Source organism: Fukomys damarensis, unplaced genomic scaffold (genome assembly GCF_012274545.1).
Source record: "Fukomys damarensis isolate Sample0158 unplaced genomic scaffold, DMR_v1.0_HiC HiC_scaffold_30, whole genome shotgun sequence".
In the NCBI taxonomy this organism is placed as follows: Eukaryota; Metazoa; Chordata; class Mammalia; order Rodentia; family Bathyergidae; genus Fukomys; species Fukomys damarensis.
The window spans coordinates 66,703,989-66,725,941 of NW_022900942.1; the positions used below are offsets into that span (position 1 = coordinate 66,703,989).

At 37.1% G+C, this 21,953-nt stretch overlaps 1 protein-coding gene across 1 annotated transcript; it reads left to right on the forward strand.

The window, feature by feature from the left end:
- Nucleotides 1–852: 852 nt before the first annotated feature.
- Nucleotides 853–20,388, forward strand: Ndufv2 (NADH:ubiquinone oxidoreductase core subunit V2). The gene is made up of 8 exons (XM_010638652.3): nt 853–1,035; nt 5,554–5,619; nt 7,171–7,233; nt 7,316–7,432; nt 10,428–10,596; nt 12,623–12,732; nt 14,700–14,776; nt 20,236–20,388. Exons 1-8 carry the CDS (start codon nt 976–978, stop codon nt 20,327–20,329), a joined length of 756 nt encoding a protein of 251 aa, XP_010636954.1. The 5' UTR covers nt 853–975; the 3' UTR covers nt 20,330–20,388.
- The last annotated feature ends 1,565 nt before the right edge of the window (nt 20,389–21,953 follow it).

The window sequence follows — 21,953 nt, forward strand, 5'->3', positions numbered from 1 at the left end:
AGGAGAATAGCGTAACCAGGTTGAATACAGTACTGCCACCTTACCCACTGTAATTTTAGTACAGAATCTCCGAGTTTGCTAACAAGTAAAGATAGGGAAACGTGATCCTACAATGACTTCTCTGCACAAGGAAAGGTTACCTTGTGGATCATTTACTAGGCCTCCTCATTTGTACAAGTACTTGACATATCTGGATTATTTCTGGTGGAGAAGTAACTGGGATTAAATTGCAGAATTTTGTAGTTATGATGGTGAGCGGAAAACTTAATTTTATCACAGCAGTAAAAGTTTGCGATCTTGGGGGGAAATCAGGAAATGCTACTCATAAGTTAAGGTTCTGAGCTATGAGTTATAACATAGAAAAGTGATCTTATTATCAGCATCAGTTTAGCATGCTATTATAGTAAAATCCAGACAGAATACTTGAAAATGGTAGACTATCGGAAATAGAACATACATACCCTTTGCTTTATTTTAATTAGAGTATAATACACATTTAGTATTGCACAGATTTTAGTCCTTCGCCTCCAGAAGAGCGTAACAAAGGTAGAAAAATGCCCAGATGGTAGCTAAAATCCAGTGAGGGCCTTAGCTTCTATGTAAGGATAGACTTTAAAACTTTTGACTGCCTGACAAGAGAAGGCAGGCTTGATGTATACATGTTAGAGATTGTCTAAAAGATAGCTAGCCTTTTTCTCAGTTGGCTGCAAATAAAGGAAAAGGGTGTTTTTCAGTTGCCTGACCTTCGTCTTGTCTTTCTCTTGAGGTTATGGATTCTGTCAGTTTTGTCTAACAGCTGCTTGCTTGTCCCTTAAATTCTCCCAGCTAAATACACCCTTTTTTAATGCAGAGTGTAACAGACCAAAATGTGAGCTGAGCTGGATGAGTCCTCCAGAAACTTGAATTAGGCCTACAGCAAAGGAGGAAGGCCTTTTCACCATCTCTGCGAAAGACACTGTTGTTCAGGTTTTACAGATGAGGAAACTGACTCTGGAGCTGGGTTTTATCCTTGTTGCTGGATTCTCTCCATATCTAGTATGTTTATGAACATTACCAATTCGATACGTCGCAATTTCAGAGATGTTAGAATGTGGAAAAAACATTTTTTTATAGAAGCAATGAAATGAACATTTCTTGTACTGGAGCATGTTTAATGCTGATTTTCTTTCAACCACAACTGTCATCAGGAGGGTAAAATTAATTTGATGACATTATACAGGATATTTTGGATTGAGAAAGGGATTAGCTGAAGACAAAGTAATGCACAGACATGAAATAATGACGGACAGGAAAAGGACTAAACACTGTTCGTTGTTACAGACTTAAATCTTTTATATAAATATGCTACAAAACAAACAGTAAGCGAGAATATATAATAGTAGGGCTGAGTGTGGTATCACACAACTGTAATCCCAGCACTTGGGAGGTTGAGGCAGGAGGATCATCAAGAGTTCCAGCAACCTGAATTACATAGTGACACTGTCTCTCAAAAACACACACAAACAGTAACTGTAAACAGGACAGATTCTAGAGTAGGCCTCCAAGGATATGTAATATATGCGAGATATGTCATAAAGAAAGGAGAGCTTGGTTCTCCGCCCTAGACAGTTTCTGTTGCTGGTTTCTTGTGTCTCTGTGAATACCCATATTTTGATGGAAAAATGAGTAGGACATGGAAGCTGGCATATTTCTGCATTTCACTGACTTTCTTGTTAAGAAATGTGTAGGGGTTGAGATTTTGCTCCATTTGTAGGTTTAACCAGTTAACCCACGAAAGCTTCATGGGTGCTGGCAGGGACCTGGGGGGTCAGAGATGGGGGCCAGGACTTCCTGGTGCGGCAGGCAGTGTGGGCTTCACTTCCCTGGTTTCCTTGGACACTTGATCCCATAGGTGAGACACGGAGTGGCAGCCTAGGTGGGTGCTGGGTGGCACCTGGGCTCGAGGGTCCCAAAAGACGTCCAGGTTTTGCTTGCAGGGGGAAGGGGGAGTGCTCTACAGAAACCCCAGAAAGCTGGTCTAGAGTAAAAGCATGGGTCACCACCTCTGCTCAAAAATGTGCAGAAGTTACAAACAGCACTTTTGTCTCTCCTTACCACTCTTTAAGTAAAAGAAATTTATTATGTGAATTTCAGAGACCAGGAAGTAATGTCATTTTTCAATCATCTAAATTATAATTTCACCACAAATATTCACAGCTGTATGTGGATATAAATAAAACAATTATGTGCAAATGCCAGACACTCAGTAATTTATTCTGACGGTGACTCCTTGTTAAAGTCATCTATAAAGCACAATTTTTATTTTGTTGGTATGGTTGGGTTTTTTGAGACAGGATCTCACTTTTAGTTCAGGCTGGCCTTGAACTATGTACATGCCAGACTGGCCTCAAACTCACAGCAGTTCCAGTTCCCGTGCCTCAGCCTCCCAAGTGCTGGAATTACAGGCGTGCTCCACCACTCCTGGCTAAAGCACAATTTTTTAAAAATCTGTCCAGTTTTTAAAAAGTAGTTTGAATGTTTTCTGGTTACTAAAAGTTTATCCTGTGTCAGCTAATAATGCTTTAGCAGGTTATGTAGTGCTTTCAAAGAAACTTCATTACTTAAATTTCAAAACAGTCCAATAAAAAAAGTCCATTTCATAGGGTACAAGAATTGGACCTTAAAATTATTAAGTATCTTGTGCAGGGTCATACAGTAAGTGGGACGCTATTAGAACTTAGCTGTTCTCCTGTGTCCACAGTTACAGGTCAGTAAGTGAATACCTCTGGAAAAGCCCCGTACACACTGCACAGGCCTCAAAGATGGCTCCCGAGGTGACTGGAGCTCACATTTGAAACGGAAGTACCCGATCCATGTTGATTCAAAACCCAAGCTCTCTTAAAAAAACTGTCAATGTTTAATTTGATACACAGGGAGACGATGTTTTGTTTCATATCCAGTGAATGTTTTATTTAAGTTAGATTTTTTTTAGGTTTGTATATCCTTGCTAAATAGGAAATTCAAAAAATAAAAACACTTTGTCTTTTATGATCTCATTATAATACAATTAATTTATAGCTTTCCAATTTTTTCACTAGTGCATTTAATTGGGATGATAGTTTATGTGTTGGGTTTTTGTTTTAACCATAGAATTTGTAATTCCAGGTGTAATTTTGGCATCAGTACTTTTTTTTACATCATTTTTTAGGATTTTTTGTTTTGTTTTGGTTGGCTACATATCAGGAGTGATCGAAACATGGTTAAACATTTTTTTAAAAATACAATTTATTTCCTATCAAATGGCAAAATTTTGTTTTATTTATTGGGAGAGGTCTGAGACAGGGTCTCACTATGTAGTTCAGGCTGGCCTTAAACTCACTGTGTAGCCCACACTGGCCCCAAATTCAAGGAGATCCTCTTGCCTTAGCCTTCTAAGTACTGGGCTAACAGGTATGTGCCACCATGCCCAGCTCATGTAAAAAATTTTTCCATCAGTACACGTATGCAGTATATAATGACCACATTCATTGTGGTGAATTGGTACATGTACATAATACATGCCCATTCTTTTTGCCCCCTTCCTCTACACTCCCCTAAATTAAAAAAAAATTATTATAGTAAAAGCTGCATTTCTATTAATCCCCTGAAAACAGTGCCCCCAAAATTTCAACATACTTATTCCATCATTCTTGACCCTTTTTGATCCAGTGCTAGAAGTCCTCTTTTGTGAGTGTCTTTTATAAGGTACCATCAAAAAGATCTTTAATGCTGCCTCCCAGCACCATGGGAGGCTCACAGAAACACTGGTATGTGTTTGTCCACCTTACTTACCAGATCTGCTCTTCCCCAAAGTAAATGACCATGAAAGGGAAGTGTTTTGAATCAGCTGAGAACATCAAGTCAGTCATGACAGTGCATCTGAAGACATGAAAGAAGCTGGGCGTGGTGGCGCACGCCTGTAATCCCAGCACTCAGGAGGCTGGGGCAGGAGGATCACTGTCAGTTCGAGACCAGCCTGGGCTACATAGTGTGTTCCAGGTCAGTCTCAACTACATGATGAGACCCTGTCTCAACACCCCCCAGCCCAAAAAAAAAAACCCATGAGAGTATTTCCAGAGCTGCTTCAAAAAGTGGCAAGAATGATGGGCAAAGTTTGTTCTAAGTTAGGACAGGTATTCTGTAATAATTTTAACACCCACTGTATATTTCGATAGCACCTTGTACAGACAAAGGCACAAAGGCATACTAAGCCCAGAGGACAGCCTCTCAGGATTTACACAACTCACTGTTTCTAAAAACAATTTTAAAAATATTCTCAGCTAAATCGATGGTAGTAGCAATAGTCTTCTAAATTTTAGTTTCAGTTTTTGAAAGCTTTTGTTGATACTGTTCTTCTAGTATTGACTAGAGATTATAGCCCTTTTTTTTTTTTAATCTTTGTCCAGGTTCTGCACAGAGAGATTAGAGATAGAGGCCTAACTTCATGTTTAATTTCACAGATTAAGCTTGGGAGAAATTGAAGGCTTAAGAACATAACCATCTCCTTTTTTAATATGTCACATGTTCTAAAGAAGTTAGATGTAAAACACAAAGAACATAAAGAATATAACACCTGTATATCTACCATGTGCCCAGGGAAAAACAAAAACACAGTTGAAGCCCCCTTGGGAACCTCTCTCTGATTGTATTGTCCCCACGGTTACCTGCAAACTATATATATCATGCCCATATTTGTACTTAGGTTTCACATTCTGTGTCTGAGTACTTTCTTTTTGCTAAAGTGTTTCATGGAAATACTAATTGGGCTAGGGAAAGGGTTAAATATGTTACTGTTGTATTACTCTTTCCTCTCTAGCCTGTTGGCCTTTGAATTGCCCAACTCTTTTGTCAGTTCCTGCTTGGTTTAATCCAGTCTACTGCCATTTGGTTGCAGAACTCAGAAACTGTAGGACTGAGGGATTATTGAATTGTTTAGGGTGGGAGGGCAGGAGTAGAGGGGAGGAGCAAGGGAGCAGAGCAGTGCGGTGCAGTGCCATGCCGTGCCGTGCAATGGAGAGAGTAATCTGATTCTTTCCAGAGCTGCTGCATGTTGTCTGTACAGCATCATAAGTAGACTACTGAGACTACCTGTGTGGCAGGAGTTTGTACTACTTGAGTAAGAAGGATACTGTTGGCTCATTTGTTCATAGTGTCTGACTCATTTGTACAGAATGAAAACATACTTACAAAGGTCCACGTTAAATGAAAGCTGGCATCCAACTTGATTTGGGCAAAAGTGAAACGCGTGACCTTGATGGTACATGAATTCTCCAAGTGCTAGTTAGCTGAGTATAGTCGAGAGGAGATCTGCACTGTGGTCCTGGTTCTTCCAGACTGTGGCCTTAGGTGGGTTAAAAGCCTTGCTTTTGGATCTCCATTTCTTCATGTCTCCTGAAATACAGAAATGGGTGAGGGTGTAGGGTAGTAGACTGTATCTCTTAAGATTTTTTTACTTCTGTAACTTCATTCTGTTGTTTTAAGTTGTAAATCTTACACTTTAAGGGTTGTGACTAATCTTAAAATTTTAAACTTTAGGGAAGACAGATAAGGAATTTGCATAAGACAGCTGTGCAAAATGGTGCTGGAGGAGCCTTATTTGTGGTAAGTAATTAGATTTCTTCATAATGAGAATTGGACTGAATCCACTAATATCTAAAATATTTTGAGCTGAGCATATAGCTTAGTGGTAGAACACTTAGTATGCAGAAGGCCTTTCATTCTATCCCCAGCACTGGGGAGAAAATACTCTTTGGTATATGCTGGCCACTGTGGGAATTTATAGCTCATCGAATTACACATTTCAAAAGATTTGTGGTTCCATCTGAACCTGTCATTTAAATTGGCACCAGGGAAACTTTGAGAGTAAGAATTTAGATACTGCTGTGGTGAAATTATTGCAAGCCTTAACCTGATTTTCATTACTTTGGGTTCTTAAAAATCAGAGTCATGTCTGTCTGCAGGTCCCAAGGCTATAACTTGGTAAGTAATAACATGGCACTAGTTTGAAAGTCAGAGATTTTAGTAATGTAGTGAATGAATACACCGGCAGTTGATTTTTATGTTTCCAGGTTTTATCTATAGGTAGAAGTCTGTGAACTTCCAAGTTTAGTTACACAGTTTGGTAAGGACTAGACAACACATCCATGTTTTCTGAGATGATGTATTTTCAGGGATCAGCCTAATGTTTAAAGGTGATGCAGTAGATCTGTATGATGACTTAGTGGTGTAAGTAGTAGCTTTCAGCTTTATTTCCTTTGTCTAAAACATTATCAGACTGGCTACATATTTGAAGTTATTGTCCAGATTTTCCATATTGCTTCCTCTTGATGTCCTTTTACAAAGCAAAACTGAGAGAGCATATCAAGAAATTCAGTTCTGTATTTACCACACATAAGAAACACTGATGTGTTAATCTCAGTGTGAGTCAATTTCCTGTTGACTTGCCATTTCTTGTCAGTTTTTGAAGAGAGTTTGCTCTGCTCTTTAAAGTAGAAGAAAGAAAGAAGCTTCTTCGTGTTGCTGGTTTTGATTTGTGGAAAATTTGTGGGGAAGACATGGTGCTTTGTAATTCCCTAAAGTAGTGGGTCCTTTAACCTTTTTGGATCCTGGATTCCTGAGACTGTTTTGGAAAGATGTACATGTGTTCACACTCCAAATTTTGTGTCATAATTTCATGAGGCTTCCAAAAATTGATAATATTCAGTAACTGAGTAAGAAAATATTATTCCTGATTAAGTTGGATAACACTTAATTTGCTCTTATTTTGGAACTAAAGCTTCTGTAACACATTCGTGATGGGGCCAGTTCATGTGTCTGGCTGCAAGGCGGCTTGAACTACCAGTTGGTATGCATACAACTGTCCCATACCAGTGATACAAGCTGCATGATGCACAGTGATGCATGTACCACCTGTGGTCCCAGCTGGTGGGAACGTGTTCATCTTCCTAAAACTGTTGTAAAGTTGGATTTCGGCCTACTTTGGTAGGCATTCATCAACAGTATTTTAGTCACTGTTTTTGATGGAAGGATAGATTGGCATAAGTCATGCTGGAATTAAATTGGAGAGATTAAATGGTTGGTAATAATACAGTAATGAATAGTGCTTACTCACATTTTTGATAGTTTTAGAAACCTTTTATCTTCTTTGTTTAGCACAGAGATACTCCTGAGAATAATCCGGATACTCCATTTGATTTCACACCAGAAAACTACAAGGTATGACTAAATTAACATAATTAATTACAAGATATTTAGTATCTTCTAGATAAATAAAATAGGTGCTTTTTCTTCCTTACAGAGGATAGAGGCAATTGTAAAAAACTATCCAGAAGGGCATAAAGCAGCAGCTGTGCTTCCAGTCCTGGACTTAGCCCAAAGGCAGAATGGGTGGTTGCCCATCTCTGCCATGAACAAGGTACTGAGTTCACTTTTGCCTTGGAGAAGAGGAGAGGTAATGTGGGGTGACTTCCTTGGACAGTCACTGCTAATCATGGGTCTCGTCTCTGAGTTTGCAGCCCTTCAGTCATTGATGTTTCCTTGAAATGTATTTATGTTTTTAATAATTTCCTTAATACATTGAATGGAGTTTTCTATTCTTTCTGAAAATAGTGAAGACCTCATGGTGAAACTTTTGTTTTTTGTTTTTCTCTTTCATTTTGAGGGAAATGGTCATAATAAGTAGAAAAGATCTCAAATGTGTTTATTGGGCTGGGGATTTAGCTCAGTGGTTCTACTGCCTGCTTTGCAAGCACAAAGTCCTGAGTTTGATTCCCGGTACCAAAAAGAAAAAAAAATAATGTGTTTAGTGACAACATATTCTGAAAATTAATGTACTATTTCAGTACTAGAATTACATTAAAAATCTCATAGTGAGTATGAATGTTTTTAGTATTTTGCATCTTTGAATACAGGCCTTAACAAATGTCTATATAATATGTGGTATTCATGACACTCGATCATGCCACTTTGTAATCAGCCTACAAAATGCTATGGATGACCTACTTTAAAGGAAGTTAGTCTATTTGTATGGAAGATTTTTTTCCTAATAGTTTTCAGCAGCAGTCCAAATTTACTCATATCCTGTTATTACTACATGGTGTGGTAATATAGTGTATCATTTACAAAGTGCCATAAAAAAACTGTATGTAATTTGATTTTTGTGAGAATCTATGTTATATAATGTAATGTTAAGCAGTGTTATATAATGGGAAAGGGTATTTGACTTGGCACTGAGAGAACTCGTTTTTCTTTGAACTTGCTTCCTCATCAGCATGATGGTTCTGACTGTGGCTGACCTCTCCAAGTTGCCATGTTATGATTCCTAAGTGGTAGAGGTGGGACTGATTTCATTGCCATGCAGTGTTTTTACTTGACCAACTAACACAGATGCTGCTGCATTTTTTTCTAAACTTCACTTGATCATAACTGTTAGGTCAGACCATCATCTTAGAGAATAGCAGTGCCCTATGCTATGTACAGTAATCCCAAATGCAAATTTTAGATAGTCAGTTGATCTTTTACTTGCGTTGTATGGTTCCCTATTATGTGTAGATCTTTAATAATTTTTTTCACTATGAAAAAATGTTATAGAGGTACTTTAAATACTGTTTAGTGAACATAGTTGGTTATTTTTTCAATGTCACATTTCTTTAGAAGTTAGCTTTCTTTAGAAATTAATACCTACTTTCTGAATATTTAGGTATATGCTTCTAGTCCTAGTTTTTGTTTTATGTTTTGCAAAGATACTATGTTTTTAATAATAGCATGCCTGTTGGAAATCGTGCAGAGAGCAGCCTTACAGCAAAAATACTGCTAATATGAGAGTATTTAAAACTCATTGCCCTACTTAGGGAGAGGCAGAAAATAGAATATAGACAATAAAGTCAAGATTTTTTCCATTTTCCAGTGGGACTTTTAATGTTACTGTTCCTCCTCCCCCCAACAGAAGAAATGCTTGACTTTAACAACAAAAAAATTTTTTTAAAAACCCACAAATCCAAAAGTTCTCATTAGTCCCTTAACATCAAGAAAGCATAGGAAAGTGTGTGGCAGAATTTTAGTTCCAAATCAGACAATCAAAGCCTCACCCAGATTTATTAAATCAGTATAGTGGTAGCATGTTTTTGGTAGCACCCTCAAATCAGAGGCATATATATCCCTGGTTTACAACTACCAAATTAATTACCACATCTACTTTATCTTTCACAAGTGAACTGTGATTAGATGTCTTCTGAGAACATTTCTTTTAGATTTTTGGTATGAGAAAGTTTAACCTGTTTGTCATTTGAAATGCCACTAATGAATTACTTTCGTGGCAGGGCACTGACATGTCAATTGCGTGTGGCACATGCACACACACACACACACACACACACACACACACTTTACTAATGCGAGATACACGTCTTCAGACTCACTGGATAATACTAGGTCACCTAGAAAGTTAGTAAGGACTATAGTCACAGTAGTAGTACATAGAGCAGCCCTAACAGTTTGGATGCGTTCTTTTCCATATAGACTGGTCCTGAGATGTGCCTAGAGTGATCTGCATAGTCCTAAAATCAAGGATACCAACACAGATATTTTCTGTCATTTCTTTGCTACATGAAGGATTAGGAGATGCTACTCTGTAAGATCCAACTTTTGTATAAAGTATTGTGAAATGAAATAGAAGTATTTTGTTTCTTGCTTTTGGGGTGGGTACCAGGGATTCCACTGAGCTACCCTGGCAATAGATGTATTTTAATGGCCGGGGATTTCTCTTGGGGGCACCATGCATGGCTTACAGATGCAAGGTCCTGGGTTTGTTCCCTGGTACAAAACAAACAAATAAAGAAGTATTTTAGGTTTTTCTGGAGAGAGGCATGGTAGAAGTACCAGATGTTAGTTGACATATCTAAATGTGGAGGTGACATAAGTAAACAATATGAGCTAATAATGATGCCTGATTCTACCTTTTTTCTTTTGCCATAATATTTTGCACACTATATATTACCAGTAACACTAGCCTATTTTGAAAAATTGGGGAAGAGTTGAAAATAAATCAAATGTTCCTTTATTGGCAGTTGATTGCTAAGTTTTTGCCATGTAAATAATTTAAATTTTAAAAACCAGCTGAAATGACCAAAGTGTAAGTTCATGATACTGAAAGATGTAGAGAAAAAGAGTACCCTTCTGAGCTGGTGAGACAGGTAGGGAAGGGAGGAGGAAGATGTACTGGTGTTATGGGCTCTTTGTTGTTTAAGTGTAAGATGTTTGGAAAAACTGAATTACCAGATAAAATTTATTTTCTGCTCTTAGAACTTTTCTGTTTTTACCAAATTGAGACACTATTGAAATTTAATGAAATATCCAAAGTTCAATTAATAAATACTGTAATTATCTTCTTTTAAAACTTCCTAATATTTTAGGTTGCAGAAGTTTTACAGGTACCTCCAATGAGAGTATATGAAGTAGCAACTTTTTATACAATGTACAACCGAAGGCCAGTTGGGAAATACCACATTCAGGTCTGCACTACCACGCCTTGCATGCTGCGAGACTCTGACAGCATCCTGGAGGCCATTCAGAAAAAGCTTGGTATGAGATACATTGTATTTGTACTGTTATTTTAAAAATAGAATTGTAGGGCTGGGGTTACAGCTCAGTGGTGCTGCAGCCTGCCTTGCCAAGTACAAGGTCTTGAGTTTCTATCCCCCTTCGCACTCCCCCCCCAAAAAAAATGTGTTTCTAAATTTTTGGCATAATTCATTCTACCTAAATTTTCCAATTTCTGCCATCATACTGAACCTATACTTTGCCAAAAGTTTTGTTCTACTCATCTTTATTTCTATTTTGTGGTCATCTATATAATTCTCAGCCTCAAACTCAAAGCTGAGTTTTTAACCTATTTTAATCATGAATTTTATTTGTAAAGCTATGAGTTTTAACTTTTTCAATGTTTAGAATATTGTTTTACTTATAGTATCCTGTGTTACATAAAAAAGTGATTTGTTGTCATGTATTCCTCCAAAGAAGCCACAGAATAAGATATGAAAGAGCAAAGTAAGAATGCTTCATAGGAAAAGGAATTTAAAAGATTTTATAGTAAACTTAAGTGAGCAGTATTCCATATAAAACTGATTGCTGCATTTACATTTGTCAGATGAAGTAAAAAATATCTTTTAATTGTGTTGTAGGATATAAGTTAGATATTGTAAAAAATAATTGGTCAGTAATAAAATATATAAAACGGAAGCCCACCCAAATCCTACCTCCAAGGTATACATTTTGATAACTATTTATAGTGTGTTACAGATTTTACATCATTTTAGTTATTTAGAGCATAAATGTAATTGTCTAAGCTTGCTTTTTGTACTTTGCTTCTGGCTATCTTTTCATAGCACACTTTGTGTGCGTCTGCCTTATTTTTTTGAATTGTAAATCTGTAGTTACTTTCATGTACACATACCTTTGCATACTTGTCCTGTTTTAAACTGCACTTGTGTATAAGTACAATTGCTGGGTCAGACTATCATATTTTACTAAATACTTTCCCTAAATACATGCAAATACTACCCATTTCTCTCACCTTCTTAATAATCTTTGACATGAATAGTTTTCTGAGTCTGCCAATCTGGTACAGTGGCCGTAACATTTTTAGTTATCACAATCAAAGTGAAAAGTCTGATGCACTGCTATACAATAAACATTGGAGAGGAGTCCCAAAATTTGATTGTTTTGAAAGGAACATATCCATTTAAATCCTGGGATGTTATAGTGTAATTACATAAAGAAGTCTTGTTTGTTTATTTCTTTATTTTTGTTTGTTTTTTGAGACAGGGTCTCACTATGTAGTTGAGACTGACCTTGAACTCACTATGTAGCCCAGGCTGGTCTTGAACTCACAGCAATCCTCCTGCCTCAGCCTCCTGAGTGCTGGAATTACAGGCGTGCGCCACCATGCCCAGCAGAAGTCTTGTTTCTTAAAGAAATTTAATGCTCTGAAATACCTTTTGTATACAAAGGGTGATCAGAAAATATGGTGAATATTTAAAAACTTAAATTATTGCAGTAAAAGACATTTTCCAAGAACGATAGGCTAAGTGTATTCTAAGCAAGGGGGAGTATTTTGAGGAGTTTTTTAACCTTCACTGTATTTTTCAATCACACACAGTGACCAAGCATTTACATCAATTTCTGCCAAATAAAAACATTATAATGTATCCTCATCCACTTTATTCACTAGATTTGACACTGTGCAACCTCTGGATCTTCCCTAAAGTCAGAATGACCAAGAAAGGGAAATGCTTTTAGTTATTCCATACACTGAGGCAGCTATGATAGCACAACTAAAAACACTCATGAAGAAACTTGCAGACTGCTTCAGAAAGTGACAAGAACAATGACCTAAGTGTGTTCAGAGCAAAGAAGGGAGTATTCTGAGGAGGGTTAATGGTAATGTGTTTCTACTGTAGTCAATTTTTAAAAAGTGAAACATTCACCGCATAGTCTGATTATACCCCGTGCCTCCATAATCTACTGAACCCCACTGCTTTCTGCCCTTTAAATCAGATTGCTATTAAGCTGTAACCTGGTCCTCACAGTGATACATTTACATTTTTAGGAATAAAGGTTGGGGAGACTACACCTGACAAGCTTTTCACTCTTATAGAGGTGGAATGTTTAGGGGCCTGCGTAAATGCACCAATGGTTCAAATAAATGACAACTACTATGTAAGTATTCCACTTTATGTAAACTAAAATTCTGTGATGTCATATTTAAAATATGAATTCCATGTCCTGTAGGTGATTTCTGACTTGTTCATTTAGACAAAACCATTAGCATAATTACCTAGCAGGATTTAAAACAAATTCTTTTATAAACGTTTTTTGTGTCTTTCTCCAGAATATGACTAATTTAAGGATTTTATAACACTTGATCATTTACGTATAAATAGTAGCAGCCCAGACTTTAATGGTACTGTTTTACAACATTTAGGGTATTATTATGTTGTTGTCATTGCTGTTACTATTTGTAGAAATAAGTTGTAGGTACAAGTGAGGTTACCACATCCTTTTCTGCTTCTTTCATCTCCAGTGATATATGGATATGTATTTTTTTCTATATGTTTTTAAACTTTCTATGAGTGAACCCATAGTAATGTTATATTACTGTTCTAAGAATTTTAGAGATAGTAGTACAAGTACGGTGTTACCTCACTTAGTGAAATTAATTTGGTCCACGATTTTGGATTTTGGAAAAGGCCATGTTTGTGTGGGAAAGATGGCCATGGTCATGTTTGTCACCCCACGTAGACTTTGCAAATAAACTTTACCAAACGCTTCTGTTTGTGAAGCCTATTATTTGCAAACAGAAGTGTTCATGAACCAAGACACCACTGTACACCTTTCTAAGTACTGCTTTAGCTGCATCTCATAAGTCTTGATATTTCTTTTTCTTTGACCTATCCTAACTACCTCATGGTTTTCATTTGTGCTCCTTTGTCACCTTTTATCACTTAAAGATTCATATGTGGAAATACTTTAGATGTTCCTACTGTGATGATAGATTCTTTAACATGATTCTGCTGGCTGAAATCCCACCAGTGATAATGTGCATAACTGTCCCATCAGGCAGCTTGTGCCACTGGTGGCAGTAACAGATCTAATATCTTTACTGATCTTTTTACTAATAAAATTAATGAAGAGCCACCTGATGAGACAGTCATACATGTACCACTGATGGTTCAAGCTGCCTAGCAGCAAGAAGTGAATTGTGGCCCCTTCATGAATTTGTTAAGGGGTTTGTTTTGTCTCTCTTGCTCCTGTAAAGTCTCCTCTTATTGCCCCAGAGAGTTTCTCTCCTTACACTGCAGGCTTCCCTCCACCTCCCCAGGGGAGGGTTTCAGGTGAGCAGTGCCCTTTGAGGGACATTTTAACTTCAAGTTTACCCTCATACTGAGGGCCTGTCTTTGGGATATCTAAAGCTTGATGGTCTCTTAAGACTCTTTAGGGCTGGGCTTGGGCTTTGTCCCATCACTGTAGGCTTTTAAACTCTGAAGCCAAGTTTGTTTGGTGTTCCACTTGTCTCCCCAGGTTTTCATTGGGTTTTGGACTCCAGATATTGCTCAATTTAAATGGGAATTAAATAGTCAAAGCTTTGTATGAAGTATTGTAAGTCTAAATACAGTAGCCTACAGGTAAATAGTAGAGGGATAAGAGATTCTTTTAGTTGGTAGTAGTTAGATCTTTCTAGATGAAGAAATCTATAAATTAGTGTAACTACTGATGCTATTATTTGTACTTCAAGAATATAGCATTTATTGAGCTTGTATTAGAACAGTGTCATTATTATTAAGTATGATTTTCTCATTTAATCCTCTAAACAGGTTCAGGCAGATTTACAAATAAGAAATAAACTTGAAGAGCCCGAGTAACTTGTCCAAGAGTACTAGCTAGTAAGCGGTGGAGCCAGGGCTTTAGTGCAGGTGCTTCGGTCATCATATCTCGTTGAGGGGCTCATGCTATGTATTGGAGTCACTTACTTGTTGCTATCTTGGTAACTACGTTGGGAACTGAGAGACAGACTAACTGGTAGAGGGGATTTACACAGATTGCAGATACTGTACTTGATCTAAAAGCCAAAAATTGACACAGAATTCAGTGGTAAGTAATTTCAATGACTGCTATAAATTTTTTAGGAGGATCTGACACCTAAGGATATTGAAGAAATTATTGATGAGCTGAAAGCTGGCAAAATCCCAAAACCTGGGCCAAGGTATGCTTACATTTATATATAATATAGTTTTAATGGCTTAACCTAAATTAATCTTTTATGTAAACTTAATTTTTAAAGTTTTATATCCCAAATTGGCAAGAACTTTGAATAATATCTAAACCCAACTTGTCTTCTAGGGAAATCTTTTTCTCTAAAATCCTATGAGATAATCATCTGATACCTATCTGAATATTTGTAAAGGAAAATTTACTAATCTTTTCTGTTACTGCTAGAAGGTTGACCCAAAGTCTGTCTCTGTGTTGTACTTAAAGATTCAATTCCAGTCAAGATAATTTTAATGCCTCTTCCAAATAATCACTCTTCTGTTATTTGAAATAGCAGTCTTCTCATCCCCATGTCTTTTGGTCAGATTCAATATTCACAGTTCTTTGTTTGTATTTTCTTACATGACCTAGTTTTGGTCTCCCCTTCTGGGGGATTTCTAGTTGGCTTGTGACTTCAGTGTGGTACTTAATCACAGTAAAGTCCTATGCCATATGATGATATTTTGGTCAACAATAGACCACATACACAATGGTCATCCCATAAGATTATAATAGAGCTGAAACATTCCTATTAACTGTATTTTTACTGTCTTTGGGGGCGGGGCTTGTGCTTGCGTGAGGCAGGCAACAGAACCACTAAGCCAGATCCACAACCCTTTACTGTTATCTTTTACTTTTTTTTTCCTATACTTAGACATGTTTAGTCATACAAATACTCAACATTGTGTTACAACTGTTCAGTGTGGTGAAAATACTGTGTAGGTTTGTAGCTTGGTTTGTACATGCATTCTGATATTCACAGTGACAGTCACATAATAATGCATTTTTTCAGAACATACCTTCGTTGTTAAGCAACACGATTGTAGTGGAGATACGTACTGACGAAGATAGAACACTGTGGGACTGTCTCCTTTGTTCCACATACAACATATGTCATAGTTACATCAGCTCTCCTTCATACACGTAACACGGTGAAGTGCACTTGTGTTCGTTTAGAACGCCTAGGTCTTTCTCAACTTACCCACTCTTCGCTAAGTTGCTGCCATCCTATAGTTGTGCTATACCAATTACTTTTCTTGCTGAGGACCCTATTTCATAGCTAAATGTTCAAAGTTTTTAAAATATTAATAAGAGTTTGTATGATTATATATATAGTTGGTAACCCTCCTACAAATATTTGTTATAAAACCTCCTTCTCTCAACTCATTTATAGGTTTTAGTGGCCATATAGCATTCTGGTGGTTAGAACAAGATACAATGTTTTTTTCTGTGTTTCAAAATATATTTTCCTAGTTTTTATTGTAAATAACGATTCCCTGACGTTGAAGGCAGAGGGTATAATGTGATTCTACAACTTGCTCCCTAGAAATATACATCCATTATTCTGGCAAACTAACGATCCTATTTAATGAGAAAACAAGATCAGTACAACATTAGTTTGGAAAACAAGAGCTGACCCACCCCTACTGACTATTCACTTCTAAGAGACACATAACCCTCAATCTATATACATAAATTTGCTTAAAGAGGTTTGGTATCTGCTTTGTAGTTCCTTTCTTGAATTACACTTGTGTGGTGGTTGGGTTGTTTGGTTGGTTTTTGTGGAATTGGGGGTTGAACTCAGGACTTTTGCACTAAGCCACACACCCCCCTTGAGAGAGGATCTCCCCAAGTTATATTTGCCCTAGGTGGGGGTAAGGGCTTGGTTTTGATCCTCCCAAAACACTGGATTACAAGCATGTACTACCACATATACCTTGTATTTGCTTTATCAGAAGGTAAAACATTACACTGTCTTTGTTCTCTACTAGAGGCAAATAAAATGAAACTTTGTCATTTAACATTGTAGTATTTTTCTGGGCCAGTGGTCCTGTCCCTTATTCTTGTTTCAAATTTTGATTCATAGTATTTTCCATAGGCCTCAGATTCTTTAGGGTTCAGACTTTTTCCTTGACCTGTAATTTCTTTCAAATTTGGGGTAGTTTTAAAAGATACCTTATGTGCAGATCTTGTGAAATCTAGTTCTTTAGATGGTCCCCTTTCTTCTGATTAGATGTTTATAATTCTGTAGTCATAATTCATCTTCAAACTTTCTTCTTCCTTTCTTGTGACCTCTGATCTGTGGTTCATAGACTAATCTAGTACTATATTATTTTCCTGCCACAAACTGTATTTGTCTACTTCGTTATATTACATTGCGGGTTCAGTATTCATTTGTTATACTGACATGCCAGTTAAAAACAAGATAAAGTTTGTGTGCATGTAGTTTCGTTTGTGGAGACAAATAATTTGAGTGATAGATAAATGCTATTAAGAAAAATGAGGCAGTGATAGGGAACAAAGAATGGGAGTAAATTCCATCTGGTGATACCTTTCTGAGGTGGAAGCACTGGAGTCATGGTCTGAATGAAGAGCCAAGGGGAACCGTTTAAAGAGCTAGAAAAAAAATACTGGGGAAGGTACAGATCTACTTACTTTTAAATAATTATATAGTGTCTATAACAGTGGTGTCCAAAACTTGTATTCAGACATGGTAATACAATAATGTCTAATATCAGCATATGAAAACAAGGATTTTGCACTTTCCTTACCCTAGTTTATATCTTGGATGTACAAGATAATGAAAGAGACTTGGCTAGCAAGCAGTTAAGCATATTGTATTAATGTAGTTATTCCTTACAATAACCAAAGCTGGCTAATTGTTTTAGTATTTTTATAATAAAACTCTTGACTCAAATATTTGAAAATGGTATTGTCATTGAGTAATGAATTCAAGAGAAATTAATATTTTTAACAGTAACTGATTTCTAAGTACTACCACTACTCAAAATTAGTAGATGTGGTTCAAAACTGCTTTTTTGGGGGTACCGGGATTGAACTCGGGACCTTGTGTTTGCGAGGCAGGCAGCAGAACCTCTGAACTGTATCCCCAGCCCCTTCTTTATTATTTTTGGTAAGCGTAAAGAAAATCTTAAACGGTGGTAAGATAATACTAATTTTGACTTTATATTTATGTTCCAAGATTGCTCTTACTTTCAACTGAAGGCACTAAAGTAACTTCTAAGCCTGCTTTCAAATTACGATTAAATTCAGATAGAAGCCATAATTAAGATAAAAGTTGTTTTCAGTATGGAATATAACATCTAATTTATATTCTTCATATTTAGTTTTATAAAGCTACCTTAAAATGTGTAGAATTCTGTCATGTGCAGGTACTATGCAGTGTAAAAAATAGGTTTCTACAGGGCTAGGGATTTAGCTCAGTGTTGCCTCACCTGCCTGGCAAGCACAAGATCCTGAGTTCAATTCCAGATACCAGGAAAAAAAAAAGGAAGGTAACTAGGGTACAGTTCTAGCTCAAGTATTCTAGACACTTTGGATTTTTAATACAAAAGTAGGGAGGGTGATGGATTTATCTCAGTAATACTAAAAAGATAAGCTCTAAACTTTCATAAAGTAGTATATATATATATAATACTTTTCTGTAAGCCATTAAAATTCACAGGAAGACCATGAATTCCAAATGGAAATAAGTTAAAATGGTAATATTAAAATGGCTAATAAGCCTTTTTTTAAAATTTTAATAAAGGTAATTTTATAGGCATTTTATGCAGTATCAAGAAATTTTATTTAGTGATTAGATGACTAGACTCAACAAAGAATCTTACAGCCTTTACAGTATTTTAATGTACACTGTATGAATGGCAGAGAAAGGTTTGCAGTCAGGTTAACTGGACCACTGGAACTCTCTTTTTCTCTAAAGTATGTTGCAGGATTGTTACTTAGAGGAAGCTTTAGGAAACTTTGGGTCAGATTTAAAAAATTACTTCCATTTATAAAACTCCAAAATCCTTTTAAGCATTCATGAAGAATCTATGATTCTTCCATTTGTTGCTCCAGAAACTTCAGTTGGTATCATCTTACTTTGTATTGGCAAAGAAGATAGTAATATTAAGTAGCTTATTTATTTAAGCCCCATATCCAGAAGAGGCTTGATACCAAACGTTTCTGTAGACTTCTAAAATGAAACTTTTATATCATATTCCATTCTGACAGAACAAAAGTTTCAGGTAGTGGAAAAAATTTGATGGGAGGGGCAGCTGAGCTTAAATCAACAAAGTCCTACAAAATTAACTAAGGGCAGTAGGTGTATCAATTAGTTGATATTTTAAAAATAACAATGCCAGATGCTGCTTGTTTTTGTTTTGTATCAGGGATCGAACTTGGGGACCTAGCACTTGTGAGGCAGGTGGCAGAACCACTGAATTTAATGCCCTGTCCTGCTGCTTGTTTTTATTTAAGTTAAATATTTTGCTTCTTAGCTTACCACATTAGTTTTAGGTTCTGACAGGAAGTACAGTTTCTGCTTTTTGATCTGGTTTTTATAGCAAAAGATTAACAATACAAATGTTAACTAATTTCTGATTTTTTGTAGGCCTTGTTTATTACAGTAAATCACTTAGTTCCTTGTATTATGTACTGGCATAGCTTGAAATGTTTTACAAATGATTATGTGGTGTCGTTTTTCATCCCTGCAACAAAAAGTTTCATTTGAGGGCTGTAAGGAACAGACTTTTAGAGGATCCATGACAGAACACGAAGGGCAAAACCAGAAGGGACTGAAAAGATACAAATTAAGTAAGTTTTTCACTAAACTCCATGGCAGGAACAAGGTAAATTGCCAGAGCCATGGAGTGAAGTGAGGCGCAGGTGTGGAGCTGGGCTCCAGCAACAGAGGTCAGACAGGGCAGAGGTAAGCAGCTACCTGGGAAAGTGTGTGTGGGTGCAAGACAGGTTCTTCCTGCCTCTCCACTGCTTAATAGCTTGGGACCTGTTTTGGTTTTTGTTCTCTTTATGGCTCTAGATGCCACCCTGGTCTGGAGTCTTTTCTTTTGGATTGAATCCAGAGCCTTTGCACTGAGCTATATATATATCCAATTTTTTACTTTTTCTGCTTTAGGGTCTTGGTAAGTTGCTCTGGCTGGGCTCAAACTTGTGACCTTCTTGCATTAGCCTCCCAAATTGGTTGGATTGCACGGGTGTACCATCATGCTCAGTTTTGCTGTGGAATTAAAAAAAAAAAAATGTAGCCTTTACAAAGCAAATACAATAGATTTAGAGTTCACTGCTTAGGGACCATCTCGTAATAGCTCAGATTACTCAAGGATTCCAGCTTGTATCTAAACGCAGTGTACAAATAAATGGTGTGTTTTCTTTGTAGTCTTAACAGCCTATTTCAATCCAAATAAAATTCAGATTCAACAAATAATAGAGCCCCAGTTTATTAAAGTATAATTGTATGTCTTTGGGTCGTATAACCTATGCTTGATCTAGGGGCAGAGGGAACAATTACTTAACTGAGCTGTTATAATAATTTTAATTTTAAAGTGAAAATTTAACAAATGTTAGGCATCCAATAGTAAATATAGTATTATTACTTGCTTTTCTTTTCAGGAGTGGGCGGTTCTCTTGTGAGCCAGCTGGAGGTCTCACCTCATTGACTGAACCACCTAAAGGACCTGGGTTTGGTGTGCAAGCAGGCCTCTAATTTATACTCTGCTGTAAATATGTCACTGGAGAAATAAAATGCGAACCTATCAACGTAAACTTTTTTTTATTATTTGGTTATCCTGCTTCGTGTGCATCTTGTTAAGCTAGCAAGTTGTAGCTGTCAATGTTATGTCCACATGACAGCACCATTTTACAGGTGTCTGCTATCAGTGGCTATGAAGGCATTATGTGATCCAGTTAACAGTTACACAGCATCACATTTCTACCATTATTAGAGTGCCGTGAAGTAAAAATGCTGTTGAATTTAAAATACATTTTGTTTTCCCATCTTTAGCCACAGAGAAGTTGTAAGTTAACATTATGTTTCTATAAACTTTATGTATTTCCTTTAAACATTTTAATATTTATAGGACACAATTGTTACTCTATTTCCAAATGGTAAGACTTGAAGCCCAGTGTAGGTATAATAATAGTTTTTTGTAGAAGCATTTATCATTTTTACAAAGGTGCAAAATCTTTTGAAACTAGTATCGTTGGTGATTCGAACACTATATATACAAATAGAGGAAGAAATCCGCATAATCAGCTGAAGACTGGTGGACGTGTAAATAGATTCTTCAGTTATAGGGTCATTACAACTTAGAGGAAAGGATAAGTGCGATTGTATATTACACATCCAGTTCAAGAAACCAGCAACTATTAATACATTGCTTTTGTAAACTGAAAAACAGCCAGCTTCAAAATTGGACAAATATAAACTAGTCACATTATTTCAGGATTATTATTCAGGATTTTAATCAAAGTCCTTGTTTGGTCTTATGCTTGAGGCAGACTAATTGTTCATTAGTTAAGTACGGTGCCTAAAAACTGATTATTTGTACTGTGGGGGGGGCTCAAACCCTGGGCTTCCTGCATGTTAGGCAAGCATTCTACCACTGAATTACACTTTCAGTCCAAAACTTAGTATGTCTTTAAAATGTTTTGTTTTACCTCGAGAGAATTTTTCAAAATCTTCAGAGTTAAAAACACGTGCCTTCCACCTTAAAGACCTCGAGTATTTTTTTAAAATGCTACATGCATATTCGGAGTTAATGTGAAAATATTCCACCTCTAGCCAAAAGGCTCTTTTACTATTCATATTGAACCCAGTGGTTCATACGTGGGAGAAGTCTAGGAAACGAAGGAAAAAAATCCAGGCCTTTAATGTAGGCTTCTGCTTTATAAGGTAATTCGTTGAAATTCGGCCTTCCTGTCAAGTCTGAAAGTAAAATGGGAGCCCTCATTCATGTCAGAGACATAAAGCACAATCTGACTTAAACTTGTGAGTGCACAACTGGACGCTGAGTGTAGACCCACAGGTGCCGATGGCGGGAGCTGATGGTTTCCTGCTAAGTGCACTCCTCCCGGGGTGCTGCGCAAGTGAACCTCTGCGTAGATGCAAAGCATCCCCCCTCCCCCTCAGAAGTTGCAGGGCCTCTGCAGCTAGGGTGAGACTGCCCTTTCTTCACGAACCCCTCTCCCCAGTACCTGAGCAGTTCTCTCTGGAATCCTCCATCCCGCGATGGAAAACGCACTGAAACGTATAAGGGGTGACGGGGGCCGGGGACGAGGTGCGGTCGCGGCTGCAGGTGCACGGTCCGTGGGGTCCTAGCAGCGCCCGG